We start from the raw sequence: 27,232 nt of genomic DNA, 5'->3' as shown, positions 1-27,232 counted from the left end.
AAGAATACAAAGGCAGTATTTCAACAAGTCTTCAATACGAAGCTAAGAATGATTTTCCTGGTAAGCCAGGGTTGTCACATGAACAAAGCTACTGAAAATAGTGTTCTTTTTGTCCCTGTATTCCTAATCGCTTTTAAGAATTTGGACATGCTATGCTCGCGGTCTGCTGGATTTCTATACACTCTTGAGGTTTTTGTGCAGGCTTGTAAACTTGTTTTTAGTCTGGTATTTATCAATTTATTTCCGTTCTTTTCTGTGCATAATTATAATCTATATGCGTGGTTCCAACAGGCTTTTTAATCCGTTTATTGAATTTTTAAATAGTTAGCGTAAATTGCATCCGGTCGATATGTGGTATGATCTAGGGACACTAAATATGAGTGTCATTCACATTAGAAATCACAAGTGAAAGGCAATGTCACCAACCAGTAACAAAGAATTAAAGCAAAGGTGTGCTTTTGTAAGGAAGATACATCCTTCAAGGAGAATGTTAACACATACAGAAAGAGTCAATTTATATTGTAATACTTGTGTAATGTATACTATAGGGTGTGTGGGAATGGTGTATGAAGCTACAGATCTTAGCAATATGACTTCATACCAATGAATATACATATATAAAACAAGAGATCCCAGAGGGATCTTGGCGCCCACCATTTGAGGATCTGTTTTCAGTTCTTGAAGATTTGTTTATTTTTTTTTGTTTGTTACAGGTGTTGTAAATGTTCATGAACTGGTCTTCATTGAATGTACTCAATGATGGCACAAGATATTTTTATTAAGCACCTATTAGCAAATATCATTTGAAAAAGATCCCAACGTATTATTAGATAGCAGTCAGTTACAGGTGGATAATGGACAATATGCTTGTGCTGTATTACTGTCGACATCCAAGATGGGTGCCTGTGGGCCACCTTGATTTCAAATCAGTCCAAAAAGGTACAATGCACAACTAGGGACCAAGGGGAAACTGCATATGAAATTTGAGAAAGATTCATCCAGTACTTTCCCAGAAATAGCGGTAACAAACTTTTACTCTCAAAATCCAAGATGGCTGCCTGTCAGCCATCTTGATTTCTAGGGTATAATGCACAACTAGGGACCAAGGGGAAACTGCATATGAAATTTGAGAAAGATCCATCCAGTACTTTCCAAGAAATAGCAGTAACAAACTTTTACATTCAAAATCCAAGATGTCCAACTAGGGACAAAGGGGAAACTGCATATGGAATTTGAGAAAGATCTATCCAGTACTTTCCAAGAAATAGCAGTAACAAACTTTTACATCCAAAATCCAAGATGGCTGTTTGTCGGCCATCTTGAATTCGAATCAGTCCACAAAAGGTACAATGCACAACTAGGGACTAAGGGGAAACTGCATATGAAATTTGAGAAAGATCCATCCAGTACTTTTCCAGAAATAGCGGTAACAAACTTTTACTCTCAAAACCCAAGATGGCTGCCTGTCAGCCATCTTGATTTCGGATCAGTCCAAAAAGGTATAATGCACAACTTGGAACCAAAGGAAACCTGCATATGAAATTTGAGAAAGATCCATCCAGTACTTTCCAAGAAATAGCAGTAACAAACTTTTACATTCAAAATCCAAGATGTCCAACAAGGGACAAAGGGGAAACTGCATATGGAATTTGAGAATGATCCATCCAGTACTTTCCAAGAAATAGCAGTAACAAACGTTTACATCCAAAATCCAAGATGGCCACCTGTCGGCCATCTTGAATTCGAATCAGTCCAAAAAAGGTACAATGCACAACTAGGGACTAAGGGGAAACTGCATATGAAATTTGAGAAAGATCCATCCAGTACTTCCCAAGAAATAGCAGTAACAAATTTTTACTTCCAAAATCCAAGATGGCCACCTGTCGGCCATCTTGAATTCGAATCAGTCCAAAAAAGGTACAACGCACAACTAGGGACCAAGGGGAACCTGCATATGAAATTTGAGAAAGATCCATCCAGTACTTTTCCAGAAATAGCGGTAACAAGAGTTGTTTACGGACGACGGACCACGGACGCAGGGCTATTTGAATAACCCACCATCTATTAGATGGTGGGCTAAAAAACGGCACTAGAAAGTTTTTACCTGTTACAGAAAACATTGTAGCACTAGACTTAACAAATCACGCATAGATAGAGACTATATCAATGAAATATACGTTCAGCACTTCATTGTCCAAACACTAAATCTAAATTCCCGATCACAGTCCTTGATTAAACAACCTCAAAATTAGTTCATCTCAGAATTGTTGGGATCCGATTTCATACAAAAGTTTGTACTGGGTTAAGGGTTTCGTTTTTATCATTCCTGAAGTTGAACAAACAACCAAGCTAAATGTTTTCATGTTTCGTATAAACGCGCTACTTTTTTTCAACGTACAGGTAAATCACTGATACGGGATGGTGACACTAATTAAGAAGCCAACCTTTAATTGGATAAATAAACTGGTATTTAATTGTCAGAGACCACGTGTTGTATGTACGATGGATCGATACGGCGTAACTAGCCATGTGTTACGCACTGGTGGCTTTCTACTGTGTGTATGTATTGACTGGTTTCATCAGAAGACGGGTCGATCTTTTGACAAAAATTAATTTAGAGACATCGAATGACTTTTCCTTTGCTTTAAAATTGACGAGAGTGAAAAATCGCTTCGACTCAATGAAATTCGAATCCCCCGAACTAAAATTACAAAGGAAAGAAATCGGGACTTGAACATTATTTCGACTCAAACGGAATTTCGGTTCGAGCAATTTCGAGTTTCAACTATACAAGTACTTTTACAAAAGATTTCTATCACTTATTCAAATAAGTGGTATCACTAACTGATTCATTTACACTGTACTTATTAAGAATGATTTGTTAAACCGTGCACAATTTCTAAATAGCCATTCATCAAAGACATTCCTGTGAAACTCTTTCGTAAAAGAAGTTAATATATTAGTAATAATAAGGTAACATACCTCCTTAAGTTGTAACAAAAAACGACAAACACTGTTGAGTGTAAGCTAAAGGTGTAAACAACGTTCACTGGTTTTTATTATGCTGGAATACTTGATAAAATAATAAACATTTTATCTAAAACAATGATTTATAACATGAAAACAATTTAACAAAAGTTAAAAACCAATGAGGAAAAACATCATAATTTGTAGATAAATTAATAGACTAGTATCAGCACAGGGACTAGATATGACTTCATACACAATATACTGACCTCTGGTAATTTGTCAACTTCCAGACGTTTCTTTTTTGAAATCTGTTATAATGTGTGCTTGACACCAGAATGAAGAGGTTTCCAAACATGTCCATGTGAGTATTTACTAAGAGTTTGGTTTGTGAAGGCCTCTGTATTATGCTAAGTTAAAGTCAAGGTCATAACCGTGAAGTTTAAAATAGATTTACATTGAATTAATATTCTTGGTAACAAATATCAGTGTACTGTATATGGTACATTAATCAAAAACATGGCGTGATTGTTTATTTAGTGTTCAAATTGTAAGACAGATTTTTCCATTGTTTTAACAATTCAAATGGTTCTGGACCACTTTAAATATTTCAAAAACTTTGAAGAACTTAACGTTTAGGATTTTGTTTATGTATAAAGATATTCTAAAAACTTCTTTATCAGAGCAATAAATCTCAAGATTCATGAAGATTCTAACTAAAAACAGACACTCTGAGTACACAAATACACACTATGACATGACTGACAAGAAACACAAATATGACCTTGACCTATATAAAGACATTGCTCATGTAACTAAAGATATATCCTAGCCCCTGTGTGGTTAAAAGACGAGACTGGTTAAAATCAGGTAAAAATTAATGCATTTCATACTATTGCACAGAATATATAAATACTTTAAAAAAATACAAAGTGGGAGACAAAATAAAACAAAAATGCTGATTAGACAAAATATCAATAAAACCAGTGGAAACTATAAACTGTAAATTAAGTACATTGCAGAATATTTTGCCCAAATTACAGGAGAAATTGTCAAATGCCCTGTCATTTATACAGTGAAACAAAATCTTAAACAAGAGGTCCTAGAGAGAGGTGCCCACCACTGTTTGATCTTTATACCCTTTTAAAGTTGGATCTTTTCCTTTCTTTTATCTTCTCTGTTTTCTCTTAATGGTATGATATTTGAACATTCCTTTGCAGAAATAAATGATAATCGTTTACCTGCAAAATCCAAAATGGCCACCAGGAAGCCATTTTGTTTTTTCTAGTCAGTCCAAAAAGCAAACAAGCACAAGGTGTGACCAAACGAAACATACCTAATAAATTTGAGAGATAACCATTCAGTACTTCTTCAGAAAAAGCAATAACAATCTTTACTAGGCAAAATCCAAGACGGCATTTTGTTTTTCGATCAGTCCCAAACTCAAAAAGGCACAACAAAGGACCTAAAGAACCCTATACATGAAATTTGAGAAAGATCTATACAGGACTTTTCAAGAAATAGTGATAACAAAAACAGTCAATGAACAGACGGACGATGGACAGATGGACCACCGACACAGAGCAATTATATTTCAGATGGTGGGCAAAAAATACACTATTACACATATTAACAGACATCTTCAATTTAAATAAGTTTTTTCAAGTCTTCAGTTTCTATCGATTAAAATACATGATTAAAGGCTGTATACTTCAAAAGATGTGATGGCCATTTTATGTCAAATTTAGTTGTCCGATTTTTACGATCCATGTACTTTACGTTGCTAGGACTTCTATTATCAACATATACTATCAAACTTATGGACAATTTCAGCTATTCCTTAAAATAGAAGCAGGAAAAGCTGGAACTTGTAAATAATACTTCTCCCCCCGACCCATCCTCTCTGTTGAACTTTCTCTCTGGAAGGATCACAGAAGTTGCAATACGCTTTGTATCTGATGCAATCCCTTACTGTGTCCTTGAGCTCATGGTATGCTGGAAGTGGGGTTGAGTGGGGGTAAGTGGGGGGTGGGGGAGGGGTGGTGGTGACGAGAAGTTAAGGGGTTGGAGATGAGGGGTTGAGATCATCGATATTTATGGTACAATATATTTGTTCATGAAACGATAATTTCAGACAAATTCAATCAAATCAAAATTAACGAAGTTTCGCTGGATTTGTAGTGGATCAGAAATAATGGTCCAAGACAGTGACTTGAACTTTGACCCTTCTTGTTGTGACCTTGACTTGACAACAATTAATGCACCAGTACACACACCTTGATGCAGTCGGGACAAACAAGAAACCTTAAAGCACATACATTATAGATTGTAAATCATTAGGTGGTACACTCTCGACAAGTTATGTGCTGATATCACTGGATTTGCTGTAAGCTCTATGCTTCGGTAACATGGCTCTCTTTATTGTAGGAATATGCATATATTGCAGAAATCATAGAGAAGAATATTTGGTACAAAGATGTATACTGTACAGTTATCAATCTAAAACTTATTTTCTTGAGTCCTTTTCAACTTTATTGCCAAAAAATTATGGGTTTATGGTTTTTCTGTATAAAATCTAAGTATTTCCAGAAATGTTTTGAGTCCCATCAACTTTTACAATTACAGGTTAAAAAACCTTAGATTTGTCTCTGCTGTATCATTATAAGATTTCCGGGGATAATATTTACAGGGTATCTAATTACACTTTAAACAATGACCACCAGTATTGATACCCCACAGACAACACTATATAGCACACTGTAGTTAAGATGGTTGACAGCGTGACTTATTCATACTTAGTAAATCCTCATCTCATACAGATATCAGTAAATACCGTATGTTTCACATAAACACATGAGATTTTGATAAACTCTTAAAATCCAGAAGCAGCTTATTAAACACAGATGACACAGCAATGATTGTACCATACAAACACAAACAGAAATTCCATTGAAGGTTAAACACATCTTAATACTTATGTATTTTAAATTTTGACAAAAATAAGTAAATTTACCAGGTAATACTACCCCATGGTGTACAAGGTCCCAGTATCAGAAATCATCAGTTCCATATTATTCACCACATTTAAAATTGTGCTTTTTTATCTGTGGTTCAGAAAGAGTTATTTTTGTCTCCAAATTGAGCACAAAATTACTGAATGGAATGAAGTGTATTCAAACTTTATTAAATATTTGATGTTTATGATAAATGGCACAGGAAGTGATCATATAAAAATCAGAAGTTTTAAACCTTGTACAGATTTCCTGGCCACTGTCAACAAACTTTCTATTCATGGCTGTAAACCTTTCTGATTTCTAACTCACAAGTACTTTGCAGTAAACTTTTCTGATTTCTAACTCACAACAAGTACTTTGCTGTAAACCTTTCTGATTTCTAACTCACAACAAGTACTTTGCTGTAAACTTTTCTGATTTCTAACTCACAACAAGTACTTTGCTGTAAGCCTTTCTGATTTCTAAGTCACAAGTACTTTGCTGTAAACTTTTCTGATTTCTAACTCACAACAAGTACTTTGCTGTAAACTTTTCTGATTTCTAACTCACAACAAGTACTTTGCTGTAAACCTTTCTGATTTCTAACTCACAACAAGTACTTTGCTGTAAACCTTTCTGATTTCTAAGTCACAAGTACTTTGCTGTAAACTTTTCTGATTTCTAACTCACAACAAGTACTTTGCTGTAAACCTTTCTGATTTCTAACTCACAACAAGTACTTTGCTGTAAACTTTTCTGATTTCTAACTCACAACAAGTACTTTGCTGTAAACTTTTTTTCTGATTTCTAACTCACAACAAGTACTTTGCAGTAAACTTTTCTGATTTCTAACTCACAACAAGTACTTTGCTGTAAACTTTTCTGATTTCTACCTCACAACAACTTCTTTGTTGTAAACTTTTCTGATTTCTAACTCACAACAAGTTCTTTGCTGTAGACTTTTCTGATTTCTAACTCACAACAAGTACTTTGCTGTAAACCTTTCTGATTTCTAACTCACAACAAGTACTTTGCTGTAAACTTTTCTGATTTCTAACTCACAACAAGTACTTTGCTGTAAACTTTTCTGATTTCTAACTCACAACAAGTTCTTTGCTGTAGACTTTTCTGATTTCTAACTCACAACAAGTACTTTGCTGTAAACCTTTCTGATTTCTAACTCACAACAAGTACTTTGCTGTAAACTTTTCTGATTTCTAACTCACAACAAGTACTTTGCTGTAAACTTTTCTGATTTCTAACTCACAACAAGTTCTTTGCTGTAGACTTTTCTGATTTCTAACTCACAACAAGTACTTTGTGTAAACTTTTCTGATTTCTAACTCACAACAAGTACTTTGCTGTAAACTTTTCTGATTTCTAACTCACAACAAGTTCTTTGCTGTAGACTTTTCTGATTTCTAACTCACAACAAGTACTTTGCTGTAAACCTTTCTGATTTCTAACTCACAACAAGTACTTTGCTGTAAACTTTTCTGATTTCTAACTCACAACAAGTACTTTGCTGTAAACTTTTCTGATTTCTAACTCACAACAAGTTCTTTGCTGTAGACTTTTCTGATTTCTAACTCACAACAAGTACTTTGTGTAAACTTTTCTGATTTCTAACTCACAACAAGTTCTTTGCTGTAAACTTTTCTGATTTCTAACTCACAACAAGTTCTTTGCTGTAAACTTTTCTGATTTCTAACTCACAACAAGTTCTTTGCTGTAGACTTTTCTGATTTCTAACTCACAACAAGTACTTTGCTGTAAACCTTTCTGATTTCTAACTCACAACAAGTACTTTGCTGTAAACTTTTCTGATTTCTAACTCACAACAAGTACTTTGCTGTAAACTTTTCTGATTTCTAACTCACAACAAGTTCTTTGCTGTAGACTTTTCTGATTTCTAACTCACAACAAGTACTTTGTGTAAACTTTTCTGATTTCTAACTCACAACAAGTTCTTTGCTGTAAACTTTTCTGATTTCTACCTCACAACAAGTACTTTGCTGTAAACTTTTCTGATTTCTACCTCACAACAAGTACTTTGCTGTAAACTTTTCTGATTTCTAACTCACAACAAGTACTTTGCTGTAAACTTTTCTGATTTCTAACTCACAACAAGTTCTTTGTTGTAAACTTTTCTGATTTCTACCTCACAAGTTCTTTGCTGTAGACTTTTCTGATTTTTTCTACTTACAAACTACTTGAAATTAAATCATACTCCAAAAAAAGTTGATCGCCATCACTAAGACTTATTTTGAATCTACCTATCTGTTTTTTTTTGAGAAGATATTTATGTCGATTTAAGATAAATCAACTGGAACATACTGATAACACTGATTTCACATCTTGCCAAAATTTCATTTTATGAAAAATATTTTCAGTCTTGTAAAAATGATAGCGAAGTTATTTTAAATGAAGATGACAAAAATTAGCCATTCATCATTTAGCTTATAAAATGAAAATATTTTTAGATATAATGATGGTATTATCAGCTAATCAAAGGTTTTAAGCATGTGTTTCCTTAAAAGCCAAAATATGTTGAAATATCAAGGTTATGTTATAGGGCTTTTCTTTAAAAGTTGAAAGGTCATAATATAAGCCAATTACAAAACAGCTGGCAAGTGAGCTGTTTTAAAAGCTCAAGATTGCATTAAGATCTTGTCACAAAATGGCATGATTTCATGTCAAGCAAGCTGTTTTGAAATCTCAAGATAGCATTTTAGCCAAACAAGAAATACTTAGCAAGATTTCAACACCAATTTCCTGTTTTAGAGGTGAAGGTCATTTATCATTTGATAAGTGTGTGGGAAGAGGTGTGAAATACAAGATCAGCTGACTTGGTGAGATCCATCTTCAAGACGATTGCTTTGGAAATAGAGGACTAGATCAGTGGGCGACATAGATGCTAGGTACTATAGAGGACTAGTAGGGCTGGTGCTCTCACTGGAACTGTATTTACAGGGCCCCTTCACAGGACCCTCTGTCGAAGACCCCATCTGGAACAAGGCAGCCCTTTTGCTGGATGTGTTGACTTCACCGCGGAGAAACTTCTCCAATTTCTCCACACATGCATCCTGGTAGTCATGTATCCATCTGTGAAAGGCCAAAGTCACATTCAACAAGGGACAATCTTAACTTGACACAGATTGTAAAGCTCAAGTTAAAAGTTACGGCTGTAGATATCATTTATCAAAGGTCATAAATTGCATAATGAGTCAAAGGTCACTTAACACAAAAGTCATGCTAGTCATAGAAACAACGAGTCAAAACATCATGTCAGAGAGAGGAAATTTGAGTCACAAACCACATGATGATTGGGCCATAACGGACATCTGACTATAAACACACATATATGATAGAGGCTCAATTACTCTACAGCTTACATAGACAACATTGTTGGTTCATCAAGACATTTTCTGCAAACTTGAAATCATGTTCTTTATACATACAATATGCCATTACTCTAGACATATTGCTTGTTGAAAAAGCAAGCCACAGGCCCAATATCAAGACCCTTGGCCTTTATGTCATTGAAAAGAATTTGCTTCAGCATTTCAACAAATTTGACCCCTGTGACCTTGAAAGTAGGTCAATGTCATTCATATGAACAAAGTTGGTAGCCCTACATCCTAGCATGCTACAAGACTAATATCATCCTGGATCTTTCAGTTATTGAGAGGAAGGTGCTGAAGCATTTCAACACATTTGATCCCTGTGACCTTAAAACGTTGGTCCAATATCAGCACCGTGGGCCTTTTAGTTATTGAGAAGAAGTAATACATGGCACACAACGACAGACGAAGCACAATGACTATAGGTTACCCTTCAAGTCAGATGACCTAAAAATCTATACTTGTCAATGGTCAATTCAGTCAAAAGTTACACGGACCAAAGTTTAAACAAATCAAAAGTTTTAGTAAAACATCACCAAAATAGTGACTTTATATCACAGTGATACTCTTTTCTCTCTCCATCGACACCAACAGGATGCTGAATGCATCTTCATATCTTCTTCATCAAAATTTGTGACTTAAATTAACCCTACACCAGTACCTTATTCCATTAAAGAATACAATCTGTCTCATGTCCTCTGGAAGCATGTCTGCTGGCGGGAACGTAAAGTTGTCCATCAGTGGGATTATATTACATCCACTGTTAATGGCGGCCACAATCTCCTGTAAAAATAATTTGAAACATGTCTCATCTCTAACTTGTGTGATATAAGGAAAGAGGTCAAATCAAACACTTGGAGAAATGAAGGTAATTTGCAGATTGAAGCAGTATTATTTCATAAACAAAGAGAAAACAACAAAAACAAGAGGCCCATGGGCCTGTACTGTCATCTGACTACAAAAACTTTCAGCAGGGAGAAGGGTTATTTTTTTCTACTTTGAATGAAGTCTTACTAAGAAGCTGTTTTTCATGATGCAGATGGTAGTTTTGGTGAGGAGTAGGTAACTGTAACAAGTGTTACCAATTTTTTGACAATAAAATTGGAGCTTAATCCAACCGTTTGGGTCAGATGACCTAAAAACCTGAAAATATGTGAATCACATCAAGGATAAAAATGCCCTGATCCAACTTTGCATACCTTGTGTACCCAATCCTTCTGGTTGTTGTCACCGATACACCTGTCCAGGGAGTTCGGGGTCAGGACAATGATGAAATGTTTGGCCATTTTAACACTGCTAAGAAGTCCTTCATCAAACTTTCCAGCTCGCAATTTTTCTATGTCCAGAAAAACAGAAAACCCTCGTAGCTGTAGGTGAACCTTCAAGAGGCTGCAAAACAAACACAAAAATTAAAATAAAACTAATTCTAATTCACAATGTTTGATTGGGCAATGAAAATATCTGTTACCATACAAGCATGATATACTGTTTAAAATTGCATATTTATACGTGAGGACGATTGTTAATGACGAAATGACACTAAAACAACCTGTAAATACTGTCAGGATCCCTCGGGGTTGAATTGATTTTGAATGCTAGTGATATCTTGAATCTTAGCAAGGTAATCCAGGTTTGTGCGAGGAGAATCAATCAAATTTGAAAATACTCTATATGAGGGCCTTTCTTTAACTGTAAATGGTTGCATTTCAATTTTGAATTATTATTAAGACAATGAATTTAGCACAATCAAATTTCAACAAATAAGCATGCCATGAAATAGCATATTCACTATTTGTTTTATAAATAGCAATCAAATATTGCAATTAGCACAATCATATTTAAACACAATATTTTCATCCTGAAAAATGCTAAAACAAAATTATTGCTAAATTATTTACAGCAATCCAATTTTTTCTGATATAGCTAACCTTGCCAGCTGAGATCCGTTGGCACGGCGATAACTAATGAAGACATCCATGGATCGAGACAAGAGGCTACCGTCGGCGGAATCTACACTACACTGGTCACTGAACATTTGAAGCTCCTTCATGGCTGTCAAAGACAATGGATAAAACTTAAAACAAAACATACATATACATACATGTGTAATTATGGCCCTCATTTTCCAAAAGATTTCGGTCCAAAAAGTTGGTAATTTATCAATATTGTTGATCTTTAGGGGTTAATACTTACTGCCTGTCTGGTCAAATTCTACACGTGTATTACTATTTATACAAAGTGATGTTTTGTTGTCACTTTTGATACTTTTGTTTGTGTTGTAAAAGTCTTACCCGAGGGTTGAGTAAATTGGATCTTTACAAATACTGGTGTATGTTGATGAAGGCAGCATGAAAACTGCTAAATCACCCGATTCACTAGTTGTTGTTGAAATTCACCAGTGTAAGACTCTTCCACTATCCGTCAATCAACCTGATATCTAATCTTTCATTATTTAAGCTTTGTCTTGGATTATCTCCCTTCAACAAAAAATCTTACCCAAGAAAATTTATTGCAAACTAGTTTGAAAACTGCTGCAAAGTTTGCTTAAGTAGATGACATGAATAAATTGAGCTACAATATCGAAGAATCGAACATCAGTCTGTTTTCAAAACATTCATAATAACAAATGTATCTATTTATTGAGAATTTCCAAACCGTGGACAGGCAGTACCATGATGTGCAGGAAAAGGGATTGGCAGCACACAAGTGACATATTAACACAGATTTACAAGCATAACTTTCATAAAACATTGTAGAAGGAAACAGTGGAAAAAATTATTTTCAAGCTAATGGAATGTAAACTGCTTTGCTCGTTCAATTAGCCAACCTGCGATTTTCTGCATGATACGTTTACGATGAATTCCGTTGTTAATACCACAGTCTCGCATCAGTTCATCGTCACACACATGGGAGAGATAGTGTTTGTCTAGCCCTGACTTCATCATCTGGTACATGTACTGGCGATAATCCTGATTCATTTCCGACAACCAATCATCAAGCCCACCCTGGTCACATGACTTATAGTCAGCTGTCGTCTTCAAGTGCGTCAACTCCCGAAGGAACCTGGAAAAGGTGTATGAATTTAAAGAATAATATGTCATCAGAATTCTGGGACCATTCATGCCTCAGGCCTATTTATTAAGCGGTATTAAGTTTTGTAAAAAAGTTGTTCATTTTGCCAGGCCAACATATAATTTCTTACGATACTTAATGAAAGTTGATATAAAGATTGATGCAAATATCAGAAGCAGTGGAGTAACTAGAGAGATGAGATGTGATGCAATACAAATGTACGGACTGGCCAGGTAGTATCAATGGTAAACGTGACAAGGGCTTAAAATATAGGATTTCAAAGAGACCAAGAAGCTTCATCTATTTAATTTAATGGATTTCATTTTCTCATTTTCCCTTTGTGTTTCTACATGTACATCAACTCTGACAATCAGGTCTTGGTGAACTTCACATCAGGGTTATATCAGTACTAACCTTTTCTGTGTAATTTTACATGTCATTCCAATGCTGTCCGCTAGGTCTTCTTTAGTCATCGTCAACAACAGATCTCCATCAACTTTACATCGTTCGAAGTCAGCAGTCATATCCTTAAACCCAACCTGTAAGTAAAATCAATACCAGACTGAACAGCAATAGGTTTCTCAAGTGATCTTTACATAGCTTCCATGTTAAAACAGCACCTGTTTACCACACAGTTTTCTTTATACCGTTACAGCACTGATGTATTTTCTTCTGAAGTCAACAAAAACATTCATACATAGTTTGATTTCTTGACAGAAATGTCTGACAACCTCCAAATCATGTAAGTATGTTTGCTTTTAATGTGTCTGGATAAAGCCAATGACACAAATGAAGCAGAAGACACTAAACCTTCTGGAACACCTGGTATATTTTTCCAAATAATATTTTCAAGAGTTTCAGTTTAATTCTTTTTCTTTGTTCACGTTTTGCCCTAATAATGTTGATTTTAATTCTAAATTGCTACTTTGTTAACAATTTTATATTGTGGTTGTTGTTGTTGAGTATGTTACAGACATTAACAGCAGATATACTGCCTAGTTACCCTGCAAAGGCAGTAATCAATACTGTGCCGTTATGTGCCAACAAGTCACTTACTAATGAATATATTTATTGCTCGAGTGAGAGTAGTTCACACTACCATAGTAATATCATCAAACTTCTGGTGTCTGTGTGTAGTTTACACTACCATAGTAATATCATCAAACTTCTGGTGTCTGTGTGTAGTGTAATATCATCAAACTTCTGGTTTACACTACCATAGTGTATCATCAAACTTCTGGTGTCAGTGTGTAGTTTACACTACCATAGTAATATCATCAAACTTCTGGTGTCAGTGTGTAGTTTACACTACCATAGTAATATCATCAAACTTCTGGTGTCAGTGTGTAGTTTACACTACCATAGTAATATCATCAAACTTCTGGTGTCTGTGTGTAGTTTACACTACCATAGTAATATCATCAAACTTCTGGTGTCTGTAGTTTACACTACCATAGTAATATCATCAAACTTCTGGTGTCTGTGTGTAGTTTACACTACCATAGTAATATCATCAAACTTGGTGTCTGTAGTGTAATATCATCAAACTTCTGGTGTAGTTTACACTACCATAGTAATATCATCAAACTTCTGGTGTCTGTGTGTAGTTTACACTACCATAGTAATATCATCAAACTTCTGGTGTCTGTAGTTTACACTACCATAGTAATATCATCAAACTTCTGGTGTCAGTGTGTAGTTTACACTACCATAGTAATATCATACTCTGGTGTCTGTAGTCAAACTTCTGGTGTCAGTAGTTTACACTACCATAGTAATATCATCAAACTTCTGGTGTCTGTGTAGTTTACACTACCATAGTAATATCATCAAACTTCTGGTGTCTGTGTGTAGTTTACACTACCATAGTAATATCATCAAACTTCTGGTGTCTGTGTGTAGTTTACACTACCATAGTAATATCATCAAACTTCTGGTGTCTGTGTGTAGTTTACACTACCATAGTAATATCATCAAACTTCTGGTGTGTATAGTTTACACTACCATAGTAATATCATCAAACTTCTGGTGTCTGTGTGTAGTTTACACTACCATAGTAATATCATCAAACTTCTGGTGTCTGTGTGTAGTTTACACTACCATAGTAATATCATCAAACTTCTGGTGTCTGTGTGTAGTTTACACTACCATAGTAATATCATCAAACTTCTGGTGTCTGTGTGTAGTTTACACTACCATAGTAATATCATCAAACTTCTGGTGTCTGTGTGTAGTTTACACTACCATAGTAATATCATCAAACTTCTGGTGTCTGTGTGTAGTTTACACTACCATAGTAATATCATCAAACTTCTGGTGTCTGTGTGTAGTTTACACTACCATAGTAATATCATCAAACTTCTGGTGTCTGTGTGTAGTTTACACTACCATAGTAATATCATCAAACTTCTGGTGTCTGTGTGTAGTTTACACTACCATAGTAATATCATCAAACTTCTGGTGTCTGTGTGTAGTTTACACTACCATAGTAATATCATCAAACTTCTGGTGTCTGTGTGTAGTTTACACTACCATAGTAATATCATCAAACTTCTGGTGTCTGTAGTTTACACTACCATAGTAATATCATCAAACTTCTGGTGTCTGTGTGTAGTTTACACTACCATAGTAATATCATCAAACTTCTGGTGTCTGTGTGTAGTTTACACTACCATAGTAATATCATCAAACTTCTGGTGTAGTTTACACTACCATAGTAATATCATCAAACTTCTGGTGTCTGTGTGTTAGTAATATCACAAACTTCTGGTGTCTGTGTGTACCATAGTAATATCATCAAACTTCTGGTGTCTGTAGTTTACACTACCATAGTAATATCATCAAACTTCTGGTGTATCATCAAACTTCTGGTGTCTGTGTGTAGTTTACACTACCATAGTAATATCATCAAACTTCTGGTGTCTGTGTGTAGTTTACACTACCATAGTAATATCATCAAACTTCTGGTGTCTGTGTGTAGTTTACACTACCATAGTAATATCATCAAACTTCTGGTGTCTGTGTGTAGTTTACACTACCATAGTAATATCATCAAACTTCTGGTGTGTATAGTTTACACTACCATAGTAATATCATCAAACTTCTGGTGTCTGTGTGTAGTTTACACTACCATAGTAATATCATCAAACTTCTGGTGTCTGTGTGTAGTTTACACTACCATAGTAATATCATCAAACTTCTGGTGTCTGTAGTTTACACTACCATAGTAATATCATCAAACTTCTGGTGTCTGTTTTTTTGTATTTCATAGTTTTTTTATTACTATTTTTGTGTGTGTAGTTTACACTACCATAGTAATATCATCAAACTTCTGGTGTGTGTAGTTTACACTACCATAGTAATATCATCAAACTTCTGGTGTCTGTGTGTAGTTTACACTACCATAGTAATATCATCAAACTTCTGGTGTCTGTAGTTTACACTACCATAGTAATATCATCAAACTTCTGGTGTCTGTACACTACCATAGTAATATCATCAAACTTCTGGTGTCTGTGTAGTTTACACTACCATAGTAATATCATCAAACTTCTGGTGTCTGTGTGTAGTAATATCATCAAACTTCTGGTGTGTGTGTAGTTTACACTACCATAGTAATATCATCAAACTTCTGGTGTCTGTGTGTAATATAGTAATATCATCAAACTTCTGGTGTCTGTTTTTTTCTTTAACATCGTATGAACAACAATCTTCTGGTGTCTGTGTGTAGTTTACACTACCATAGTAATATCATCAAACTTCTGGTGTCTGTAGTTCACACTACCATAGTAATATCATCAAACTTCTGGTGTCTGTAGTTTACACTACCATAGTAATATCATCAAACTTCTGGTGTCTGTAGTTTACACTACCATAGTAATATCATCAAACTTCTGGTGTCTGTGTGTAGTTTACACTACCATAGTAATATCATCAAACTTCTGGTGTCTGTGTGTAGTTTACACTACCATAGTAATATCATCAAACTTCTGGTGTCTGTAGTGTTACACTACCATAGTAATATCATCAAACTTCTGGTGTCTGTGGTGTCTGTGTGTAGTTTACACTACCATAGTAATATCATCAAACTTCTGGTGTCTGTAGTGTAATATCATCAAACTTCTGGTGTCTGTACACTACCATAGTAATATCATCAAACTTCTGGTGTCTGTGTGTAGTTTACACTACCATAGTAATATCATCAAACTTCTGGTGTCTGTAGTTTACACTACCATAGTAATATCATCAAACTTCTGGTGTCTGGTGTGTGTGTAGTTTACACTACCATAGTAATATCATCAAACTTCTGGTGTCTGTGTGTAGTTTACACTACCATAGTAATATCATCAAACTTCTGGTGTCTGTGTAGTTTACACTACCATAGTAATATCATCAAACTTCTGGTGTCTGTAGTTTACACTACCATAGTAATATCATCAAACTTCTGGTGTCTGTGTGTAGTTTACACTACCATAGTAATATCATCAAACTTCTGGTGTCTGTGTGTAGTTTACACTACCATAGTAATATCATCAAACTTCTGGTGTCTGTAGTTTACACTACCATAGTAATATCATCAAACTTCTTGTGTCTGTAGTTTACACTACCATAGTAATATCATCAAACTTCTGGTGTCTGTGTGTAGTTTACACTACCATAGTAATATCATCAAACTTCTGGTGTCAGTGTGTAGTTTACACTACCATAGTAATATCATCAAACTTCTGGTGTCTGTGTTTACACTACCATAGTAATATCATAAACTTCTGGTGTCTGTACTACCATAGTAATATCATCAAACTTCTGGTGTCTGTGTGTAGTTTACACTACCATAGTAATATCATCAAACTTCTGGTGTCAGTGTGTAGTTTACACTACCATAGTAATATCATCAAACTTCTGGTGTCTGTGTGTAGTTTACACTACCATAGTAATATCATCAAACTTCTGGTGTCTGTGTGTCAGTGTTTATTTTTTTACACTACCATAGTAATATCATCAAACTTCTGGTGTCTGTGTGTAGTTTACACTACCATAGTAATATCATCAAACTTCTGGTGTCTGTAGTTTACACTACCATAGTAATATCATCAAACTTCTGGTGTCTGTAGTTTACACTACCATAGTAATATCATCAAACTTCTGGTGTCAGTGTGTAGTTTACACTACCATAGTAATATCATCAAACTTCTGGTGTCTGTAGTTTACACTACCATAGTAATATCATCAAACTTCTGGTGTCTGTGTGTAGTTTACACTACCATAGTAATATCATCAAACTTCTGGTGTCTGTGTGTAGTTTACACTACCATAGTAATATCATCAAACTTCTGGTGTCTGTGTGTAGTTTACACTACCATAGTAATATCATCAAACTTCTGGTGTCTGTAGTGTAATATCATCAAACTTCTGTGTTACACTACCATAGTAATATCATCAAACTTCTGGTGTCTGTGTGTAATATGTAGTTTACACTACCATAGTAATATCATCAAACTTCTGGTGTCTGTGTGTACACTACCATAGTTTACACTACCATAGTAATATCATCAAACTTCTGGTGTCTGTAGTTTACACTACCATAGTAATATCATCAAACTTCTGGTGTCTGTGTGTTTACACTACCATAGTTTACACTACCATAGTAATATCATCAAACTTCTGGTGTCTGTGTGTAGTTTACACTACCATAGTAATATCATCAAACTTCTGGTGTCTGTGTGTAGTTTACACTACCATAGTAATATCATCAAACTTCTGGTGTCAGTGTGTAGTTTACACTACCATAGTAATATCATCAAACTTCTGGTGTCTGTGTGTAGTTTACACTACCATAGTAATATCATCAAACTTCTGGTGTCTGTAGTTTACACTACCATAGTAATATCATCAAACTTCTGGTGTCTGTAGTTTACACTACCATAGTAATATCATCAAACTTCTGGTGTCTGTAGTTTACACTACCATAGTAATATCATCAAACTTCTGGTGTCAGTGTGTAGTTTACACTACCATAGTAATATCATCAAACTTCTGGTGTGTATAGTTTACACTACCATAGTAATATCATCAAACTTCTGGTGTCTGTGTGTAGTTTACACTACCATAGTAATATCATCAAACTTCTGGTGTCTGTGTGTAGTTTACACTACCATAGTAATATCATCAAACTTCTGGTGTCTGTAGTTTACACTACCATAGTAATATCATCAAACTTCTGGTGTGTATAGTTTACACTACCATAGTAATATCATCAAACTTCTGGTGTCTGTAGTTTACACTACCATAGTAATATCATCAAACTTCTGGTGTCTGTGTGTAGTTTACACTACCATAGTAATATCATCAAACTTCTGGTGTGTGTAGTTTACACTACCATAGTAATATCATCAAACTTCTGGTGTGTATAGTTCACACTACCATAGTAATATCATCAAACTTCTGGTGTCTGTGTGTAGTTTACACTACCATAGTAATATCATCAAACTTCTGGTGTCTGTAGTTTACACTACCATAGTAATATCATCAAACTTCTGGTGTCTGTGTGTAGTTTACACTACCATAGTAATATCATCAAACTTCTGGTGTCTGTGTAGTTTACACTACCATAGTAATATCATCAAACTTCTGGTGTCTGTGTAGTTTACACTACCATAGTAATATCATCAAACTTCTGGTGTCTGTGTGTAGTTTACACTTTACACTACCATAGTAATATCATCAAACTTCTGGTGTCTGTGTGTAGTTTACACTACCATAGTAATATCATCAAACTTCTGGTGTCTGTGTGTAGTTTACACTACCATAGTAATATCATCAAACTTCTGGTGTGTATAGTTTACACTACCATAGTAATATCATCAAACTTCTGGTGTCTGTGTGTAGTTTACACTACCATAGTAATATCATCAAACTTCTGGTGTCTGTAGTTTACACTACCATAGTAATATCATCAAACTTCTGGTGTCTGTGTGTAGTTTACACTCATAGTAATATCATCAAACTTCTGGTGTGTATAGTAATATCATCAAACTTCTGGTGTCTGTAGTTTACACTACCATAGTAATATCATCAAACTTCTGGTGTCTGTGTGTAGTTTACACTACCATAGTAATATCATCAAACTTCTGGTGTCTGTGTGTAGTTTACACTACCATAGTAATATCATCAAACTTCTGGTGTCTGTGTGTAGTTTACACTACCATAGTAATATCATCAAACTTCTGGTGTCTGTGTGTAGTTTACACTACCATAGTAATATCATCAAACTTCTGGTGTCTGTGTGTAGTTTACACTACCATAGTAATATCATCAAACTTCTGGTGTCTGTAGTTTACACTACCATAGTAATATCATCAAACTTCTGGTGTCTGTGTGTAGTTTACACTACCATAGTAATATCATCAAACTTCTGGTGTCTGTGTGTAGTTTACACTACCATAGTAATATCATCAAACTTCTGGTGTCTGTGTGTAGTTTACACTACCATAGTAATATCATCAAACTTCTGGTGTCTGTGTGTAGTGTGTGTCTGTGTAGTTTACACTACCATAGTAATATCATCAAACTTCTGGTGTCTGTGTGTAGTTTACACTACCATAGTAATATCATCAAACTTCTGGTGTCTGTGTGTAGTTTACACTACCATAGTAATATCATCAAACTTCTGGTGTCTGTGTGTGTAGTTTACACTACCATAGTAATATCATCAAACTTCTGGTGTCTGTCTGTAGTTTACACTACCATAGTAATATCATCAAACTTCTGGTGTCTGTGTGTAGTTTACACTACCATAGTAATATCATCAAACTTCGTGTGTGTGTAGTTTACACTGGTGTCAGTGTGTAGTTTACACTACCATAGTAATATCATCAAACTTCTGGTGTCTGTGTGTAGTTTACACTACCATAGTAATATCATCAAACTTCTGGTGTGTGTAGTTTACACTACCATAGTAATATCATCAAACTTCTGGTGTCTGTAGTTTACACTACCATAGTAATATCATCAAACTTCTGGTGTCTGTAGTTTACACTACCATAGTAATATCATCAAACTTCTGGTGTCTGTAGTTTACACTACCATAGTAATATCATCAAACTTCTGGTGTGTATAGTTTACACTACCATAGTAATATCATCAAACTTCTGGTGTGTATAGTTTACACTACCATAGTAATATGACACGTTCCGTAAATGATGCATCACAATGGAGGCCAATGTTTCATGTAGTGATGTTGTCTTCTAGAAACCAGTTTTTCTGCGATATTTGCAAGTTAATGGACCATGTGATAAAACAGTTTTTAGATTTGTTTTTGTTTCCTATGCTCTTTGAGAAACTTAATTGTCATCGGTTTTTCATTTCAACTAGCCAAAAGCTTGCAAAAAAAGAAGAATTCTTGAGACCTATTTCATAAATCTAAGATAAAATGATAACTCAGTTCATAGTTGGACATATAAAGTGTATCATCCTGTGTAATTATTTTTGGTTTTTGCTGAAATATCCACGTAAAGAGGGTAATTTATACTTATGAAAAGGAAATCCTGATCTGTTGATCAACAGTCTGGATATGTAAATTTTTGTGTCATATATGGTAGATAACGCATGCATACAAAACATTGCTGCCTATAAACAAATAAGCATTCTGCCGTAAAGTTTGGTAGTGACTATGTTGGCAATTAATGTCACTTATTTCTTAATTCTAAAATTAACTTCGAGATATAAAATAACATTGGTCAGACCCATAACAAATCTGGTGCTGAAAAACAGATTCTACTTACTGTGTCACTACTGTTGTTGTCATTTCTACTTGCCATCATGTGCTAATGTTTACAAAACAAAATGCCTCATTTTCAAAACTATTACGTAATGTTATAGATGTAATAGAAATGTATATGGAAGTTTATAAAATATGCAGTAACACAGTGATGTCCCTTTAAAATTATAACATAATTTGTATATCCTTTGAGAGATATGAAACAAAAGTTATTATTAACCCCAATCCAGCTAAAGAGAAGTTCTCTCTAGCCGAGTGGTATATTGCGACTAGTATTTTACCAGGGTTACATACTCCCCCTCCGGGAAATAACTCGTCCTTGAGTTTCCAGGGGTTACAGCGATGCAGGTGGGGCATGGCTAAGTACTATTCCCGGGTCCCTACATGGGCGCCAATGTAACAGAGGTCATTATTTATTTCAATGCCTCCGATAGGAGTCGAACCCAGGACCCCTGGCTTACTAGTCTGACGCTCGAACAATCCAGCTAAAGAGAAGTTCTCTCTAGCCGAGTGGTATATTGCGGCTAGCATTTTAGCAGGGTTACAGGTACAACAGTACATAGAGGAGACGTGTCTCACAAGCCAGTATGGATCTGATAGGTACTGTAGAACTTTGTGTATATCACAGGTATATACAATGTCTTTTAGCAGGCCAAGACAGAGAAATGTGAAGCAGCCACACACAGAGAAATGTGAAGCAGCCACACACAGAGAAATGTGAAGCAGCCACACACAGAGAAATGTGAAGCAGCCACACTTCAGAGAAATGTGAAGCAGCCACACTTCAGAGTCTTTCCAACTTTGGCTGTTCATCTTGCGTTATACAAGTAGCTAAGCCAAGTGACAGAACTTCTGCACCAAATGCAGAAAACATCTATAGTTTACTGATGTTGAATACAACACAACCAGTTTGTCTAGATCTTTATCAAACATCATCTGTAGGTGATATTCACTTACCTGAGCCACCCAGGCTGAAACATCTGCCACGGTCCACAGTGGCACTTGTTGTGTGAGTTTGTGTGGTAACTCTTCGCCTATAATCTTTAAAGCCTCGCCAGCAAGCTTAGAAACTGTTGCGTTTGGACTTCCTGCTAATTTTCTCAGAGGCTCTATAGCTTCAATTTCATAGAAAACCTACCACATACAAAAAATGATCACATATATTAGAGATCTAGAGAGCAATATTAAATGTTGTCTACAAAATTACTGCAAACTTTGTTAAAAATAAAGGCTTGTTTATAAACTGAAAGTCCTCATTGTGATTTTTTCCCAAAATTTAATTGCCACATTTTAAAATTTGCTAAATATTTACTAGTCTTGACCAATGAACTGTGAAAATAAAAGTAAACAGATTACGTAAGAAATAAGTAAACAGATTACGTAAGAAATAAGTAAACAGATTACGTAAGAAATAAGATAAACAGATTACGTAAGAAATAAGTAAACAGATTACGTAAGAAATAAGTAAACAGATTACGTAAGAAATAAGTAAACAGATTACGTAAGAAATAAGTAACTAGATTACGTAAGAAATAAGTAAACAGATTACGTAAGAAATAAGTAAACAGATTACGTAAGAAATAAGTAACTAGATTACGTAAGAAATAAGTAAACAGATTACGTAAGAAATAAGTAACTAGATTACGTAAGAAATAAGTAACTAGATTACGTAAGAAATAAGTAACTAGATTACGTAAGAAATAAGTAAACAGATTACGTAAGAAATAAGTAAACAGATTACGTAAGAAATAAGTAAACAGATTACGTAAGAAATAAGTAAACAGATTACGTAAGAAATAAGTAACTAGATTACGTAAGAAATAAGTAACTAGATTACGTAAGAAATAAGTAAACAGATTACGTAAGAAATAAGTAAACAGATTACGTAAGAAATAAGTAACTAGATTACGTAAGAAATAAGTAAACAGATTACGTAAGAAATAAGTAAACAGATTACGATTACGAAATAAGTAAACAGATTACGTAAGAAATAAGTAAACAGATTACGTAAGAAATAAGTAACTAGATTACGTAAGAACTAAGTAACTAGATTACGTAAGAAATAAGTAAACAGATTACGTAAGAAATAAGTAAACAGATTACGTAAGAAATAAGTAAACAGATTACGTAAGAAATAAGTAAACAGATTACGTAAGAAATAAGTAAACAGATTACGTAAGAAATAAGTAAACAGATTACGTAAGAAATAAGTAAACAGATTGGTGCTTTTTACCAAAAACATGTTCTTAGTTTTCTTTATATTTCCCTCGATTATTTGTATTCAATGCTGAACAAGTGTTACAATCATGTCTCATGGAAACAACCAATATACATGTCATGCATATATGACAAATAGAAAAGTTAATTTTCCGATGTTAAAGCTCAGGGTAAAAAAGAACAATTTTCAATCAATTATACTGTTAAATAGATGACACGGGGTACAAATTCAGAAATCAAATTCAGTACCTCTTTCTTATCTTGTTCACTCTTAATGCCAGCTTCCATAGCGAAATGGAATGCCGCCAAGGCCTGCGCTTCCTCCCTCTTGCTTGACAGAAGACCTGCCAATCGCTTCAGCCATCCTCGAGATCGGCCATGACGATGTGACAGATCCATGCGAGCAAATTCCCCGGGATTGTGGCTGTTGATGAAAGGGAGAACAAGCTCCAATGTGCCAGAATTCAGTACATCAGCCTCAATTTCTTTATTTGCTACCAATACAGATATGGCCAGGCATGCGTAATATCGTACACTGTCGTCGTCATTAAACGCCAGCGGGAACAGCCATTCGGGCACTTTGTTCTTTGCCATGATTTCCTGGTTCTCGGGGCCACCGTACAGTGCCAGGTTTGCGAGGGCAATGGCGCAGTGTCTTAGAGTAAGTCGGTCATTACAGCGACACCAGTAAAGAACAACATCCAATCCTCCAAGCTTAATCAAGCGAGAACTTGCATCTTCAGACGTCTTAAACAGGCTCTCCAGTATTCCTGTCGATACTCTTGCCATTTCAGTATCTCCTTTAACATCAATTGTCATCTTGACAACGATATCAAGACCAATATCAGCCACCTTGTGCCGGTTACCTGTGGTTAGAACTTTCTCCAAAAGTCGTGCAGACGATCTCAACAGATCCCTGGACTGGGACTGACAGTTCTTGATGATAATGTCCAGTAGTTTCTCGGACTTGATGATGTCACACAAACCGTACGCCAAATCTCTGCCATAGGTAGGAATTGACCAGACTTGTTCCATCATGACACATAACTCTCTGAGAGCATGAATCTGTTCCTGGATAGAACCCATCTGTAACTGTTTCGTTTTTTGTCGTAAGTTTTGTGCGTATGACTGGAAGCTTGCTTTCCAGCTGCTCTTCGAAATCTTACTCAAATGTTCCTGGGATTTATTGACCTTCATGACCTTTCGAGCCATGCCTGTGGTAATAAATGCCTTATCCTCTCGAACAGATTTAAGACTGATATGAGAACCTCGGGGACTTCTGTCTTCACTGGACGTGCTTTCCATTGATATTGACCTCTCACTAAGGCTAAACTTTCCGCATTCATCTGTTTCGTCTTCCTGGGGGATTGTTTCAAGATGTCGCCCTGAAGATGTCCTTGTTAGTAAATTTGGAGTCCGGTCGCACAGATTCTCATATGCCTCTGCCTTGGACAAATCGAAATAAACTTTGGAACATTCAGAGATATTGTGGTGACTGGACATTGCACCTTCACATCCAACTTCTTCTGAAGACTGGGTGGATTCCAGACTCATAACATCCACAGAAGGATTTTCAACATTATGGATAAGGACAGCCTCAGATTGAGAGCGCTCCAACATTCTGTAGGGATCAAATGATTGTTGTCCTTCCTGTTTATTTTCTGTCTCATTTAAACCAGCAGCGGAGTTTATTCTACGTACTGGGCCTACTGTATCACTGTCAGAATCCTCCTGATCAGCCATAGTTTTTAAAGTATCCAGATGTTTATCTATAGACACACCATCATCTGTAGAGGAAGCCACACTATGAGGGGAGGTCACTCTCACTGATGTTTTCTCATCCTTACCCTGTCTGGAAAATCCAACTGCTCTTTCTTTACCATCCTCACAGTCGCTGGATAAATAATCACTATCAGCTGGCCGACAGGTTCCAAAATTTTGGGTCAAGCATTCGAGGAACTCAATGATGGCAGTGTAAATATCTTCTCAGTGTAATGTGTTCAAGGCTACAAATCCCAATAAGGCAGAGAAAGACTCCTTCAAGGTCATTAAAGATCCTCCAAGATAAGAAAAACTTCTAAGACAAGTTTTACAGGGTTCAAGGGCATTATCAGATCTTTAAGAGTAAAATTTTGACTATAAAGGATAGCTTTGTAGTTGAAGGTCATAACTATACTAGTTCCAAGGTTAGAGGTCTTATATCAAGGTCACATATGGGCAGCTTCAGGAACACAGGCTTAGAAAGTGAAAGGTCTCATGATCGTGGTCCTGAAATTAAACAAAAAAAATAATGTTTTACAAGACCATAGTTATTGCAAAGGGGGAAATAACAATATTATGCTTTGAAATGCAAGTTTTCTATGAAAATTACAGTAAAGTTTAAACAAGAGGCCCATGGGCCTGTACTGTCATCTGACTACAAAAACTTTCAGCAGGGAGAAGGGTTATTTTTTTTCTTCTTTAATGAAATCTTACTAAGAAGTTGTTTTCCATGATCCCACAGGTAAAACTTGAGAAGAAGTTTGAAACAGGTGTTGCACAGGAAAACCATGACTGTGCAGTCATGTAACAAGATGGCCCTCCTCGCTACCTTTCCTTAACATTCCCACCACTTTTGAGATCAATGGCACCAGTAGAAGTTAAAAAATATGATTTTGAAGATGGTGGCCATCTTGGATTTCAGACATGCCCAAAAAATAACAACATTTAGTCAGGATCATATTACCGTATGCAAGTTTGAGCTCAATCCTACTTGTACAGGAAAATCATGATTGTGCAATCATGTTACAAAATGGCACACGTGGTCGGGCAGGTGAAAAGGTAAGGGTCACCTGGGTTTTCCCCGGGTACTCCAGTTTCCTCCCACAATAAGATCCCTCACGCGCTTACAACCGGGCCAACAAGAATGATTAGTAAAAGTTGAAACAAGAGTTCCTCAGAACTGTATGTGTCACCTGCATAAAGTGTCACGGTCAACCAGAAATTGAACTGGATGTCAAAACTAATCTGTACCTTTCAAACAAGAAGCCATATACTAAACTTCATTTCTACAACTCAAAGCATAACCAGAAAGTCCAGAAAACAAAATTCCTGAAGAATTTTCTAAGTTCAAAGGGGCATAACTCTGCCAAAAAGGGTTACACACAGCCAAGAATCAAAACCAATCTGTACCCTTCCAACAAGAAGCCATATACCAAATTTAATATCAATAACTCAAAGGATAACCCAAAAAATTCTAAAACAATATTCCCAGAGAATTTTCTAAGTTCAAAGGGGCATAACTCTGCCAAGAAGTGTTACAGACAGCCAGAAATCGAACTGAATCTGTACCCTTTCAACAAGAAGCCATATACTAAATTTCATTTTGATAACTTAAAGTATATCTGAAAAATGTCCGGAAAATTTTCGTACGGACACCGCCAACGCCGATGCGTGACCACGGACAAAGTGATCCCTAAGTGTCTGCCAGCTCTGCAGGTGACACAATAACTTGTTTCGCAGTTGTTGTAAAATAAATGAAGTTTACAGTTATAGTTACAAAATGGCCTTCATGGCTGCCATGTCAAAATTTTCACAAGGCTGAAAATTAACACTTTGTTGACTACCTTTCCTTAACATTCCCACCATTTCTAGCTCATTGGCACCAGTAGAACTGGAGAAGAATTTTAAAATATATTTTTCAATATGGCAGCCATCGTGGATTTCAGACATACCTGAAAAATAACATTTGGTAAAGATCATCTCAGGATTTTTTCTTGCAAGTTTGAGCTCAATCCCACTGTTGAAACTTTAGAAGCAGTTTT

General features: G+C 35.5%; 1 protein-coding gene and 1 long non-coding RNA gene across 2 annotated transcripts; both read right to left on the bottom strand.

Annotated features, from left to right (window-relative positions):
* Positions 1 to 3,016: 3,016 nt before the first annotated feature.
* On the bottom strand, positions 3,017 to 6,751 carry LOC132552562 (uncharacterized). The gene is made up of 2 exons (XR_009554336.1): positions 6,350 to 6,751; positions 3,017 to 6,270 (listed from the first exon to the last, which is right to left on the bottom strand). It is a non-coding gene; the product is annotated as an uncharacterized LOC132552562 (long non-coding RNA).
* A 1,229-nt stretch (positions 6,752 to 7,980) lies between these two features.
* On the bottom strand, positions 7,981 to 25,253 carry LOC132552561 (NAD(+) hydrolase SARM1-like). The gene is made up of 9 exons (XM_060216743.1): positions 23,679 to 25,253; positions 22,170 to 22,346; positions 12,851 to 12,975; positions 12,192 to 12,427; positions 11,293 to 11,416; positions 10,564 to 10,753; positions 10,026 to 10,147; positions 8,122 to 9,065; positions 7,981 to 8,080 (listed from the first exon to the last, which is right to left on the bottom strand). Exons 1-8 carry the CDS (start codon positions 25,170 to 25,172, stop codon positions 8,885 to 8,887), a joined length of 2,649 nt encoding a protein of 882 aa, XP_060072726.1. The 5' UTR covers positions 25,173 to 25,253; the 3' UTR covers positions 7,981 to 8,080; positions 8,122 to 8,884.
* Positions 25,254 to 27,232: the final 1,979 nt, after the last annotated feature.

Source organism: Ylistrum balloti, unplaced genomic scaffold (genome assembly GCF_031769215.1).
Source record: "Ylistrum balloti isolate Yb309-2 unplaced genomic scaffold, AGI_CSIRO_Ybal_v1 Utg370258, whole genome shotgun sequence".
Taxonomy (NCBI): Eukaryota; Metazoa; Mollusca; class Bivalvia; order Pectinida; family Pectinidae; genus Ylistrum; species Ylistrum balloti.
This window is presented reverse-complemented; position numbering and strand designations above follow the sequence as displayed.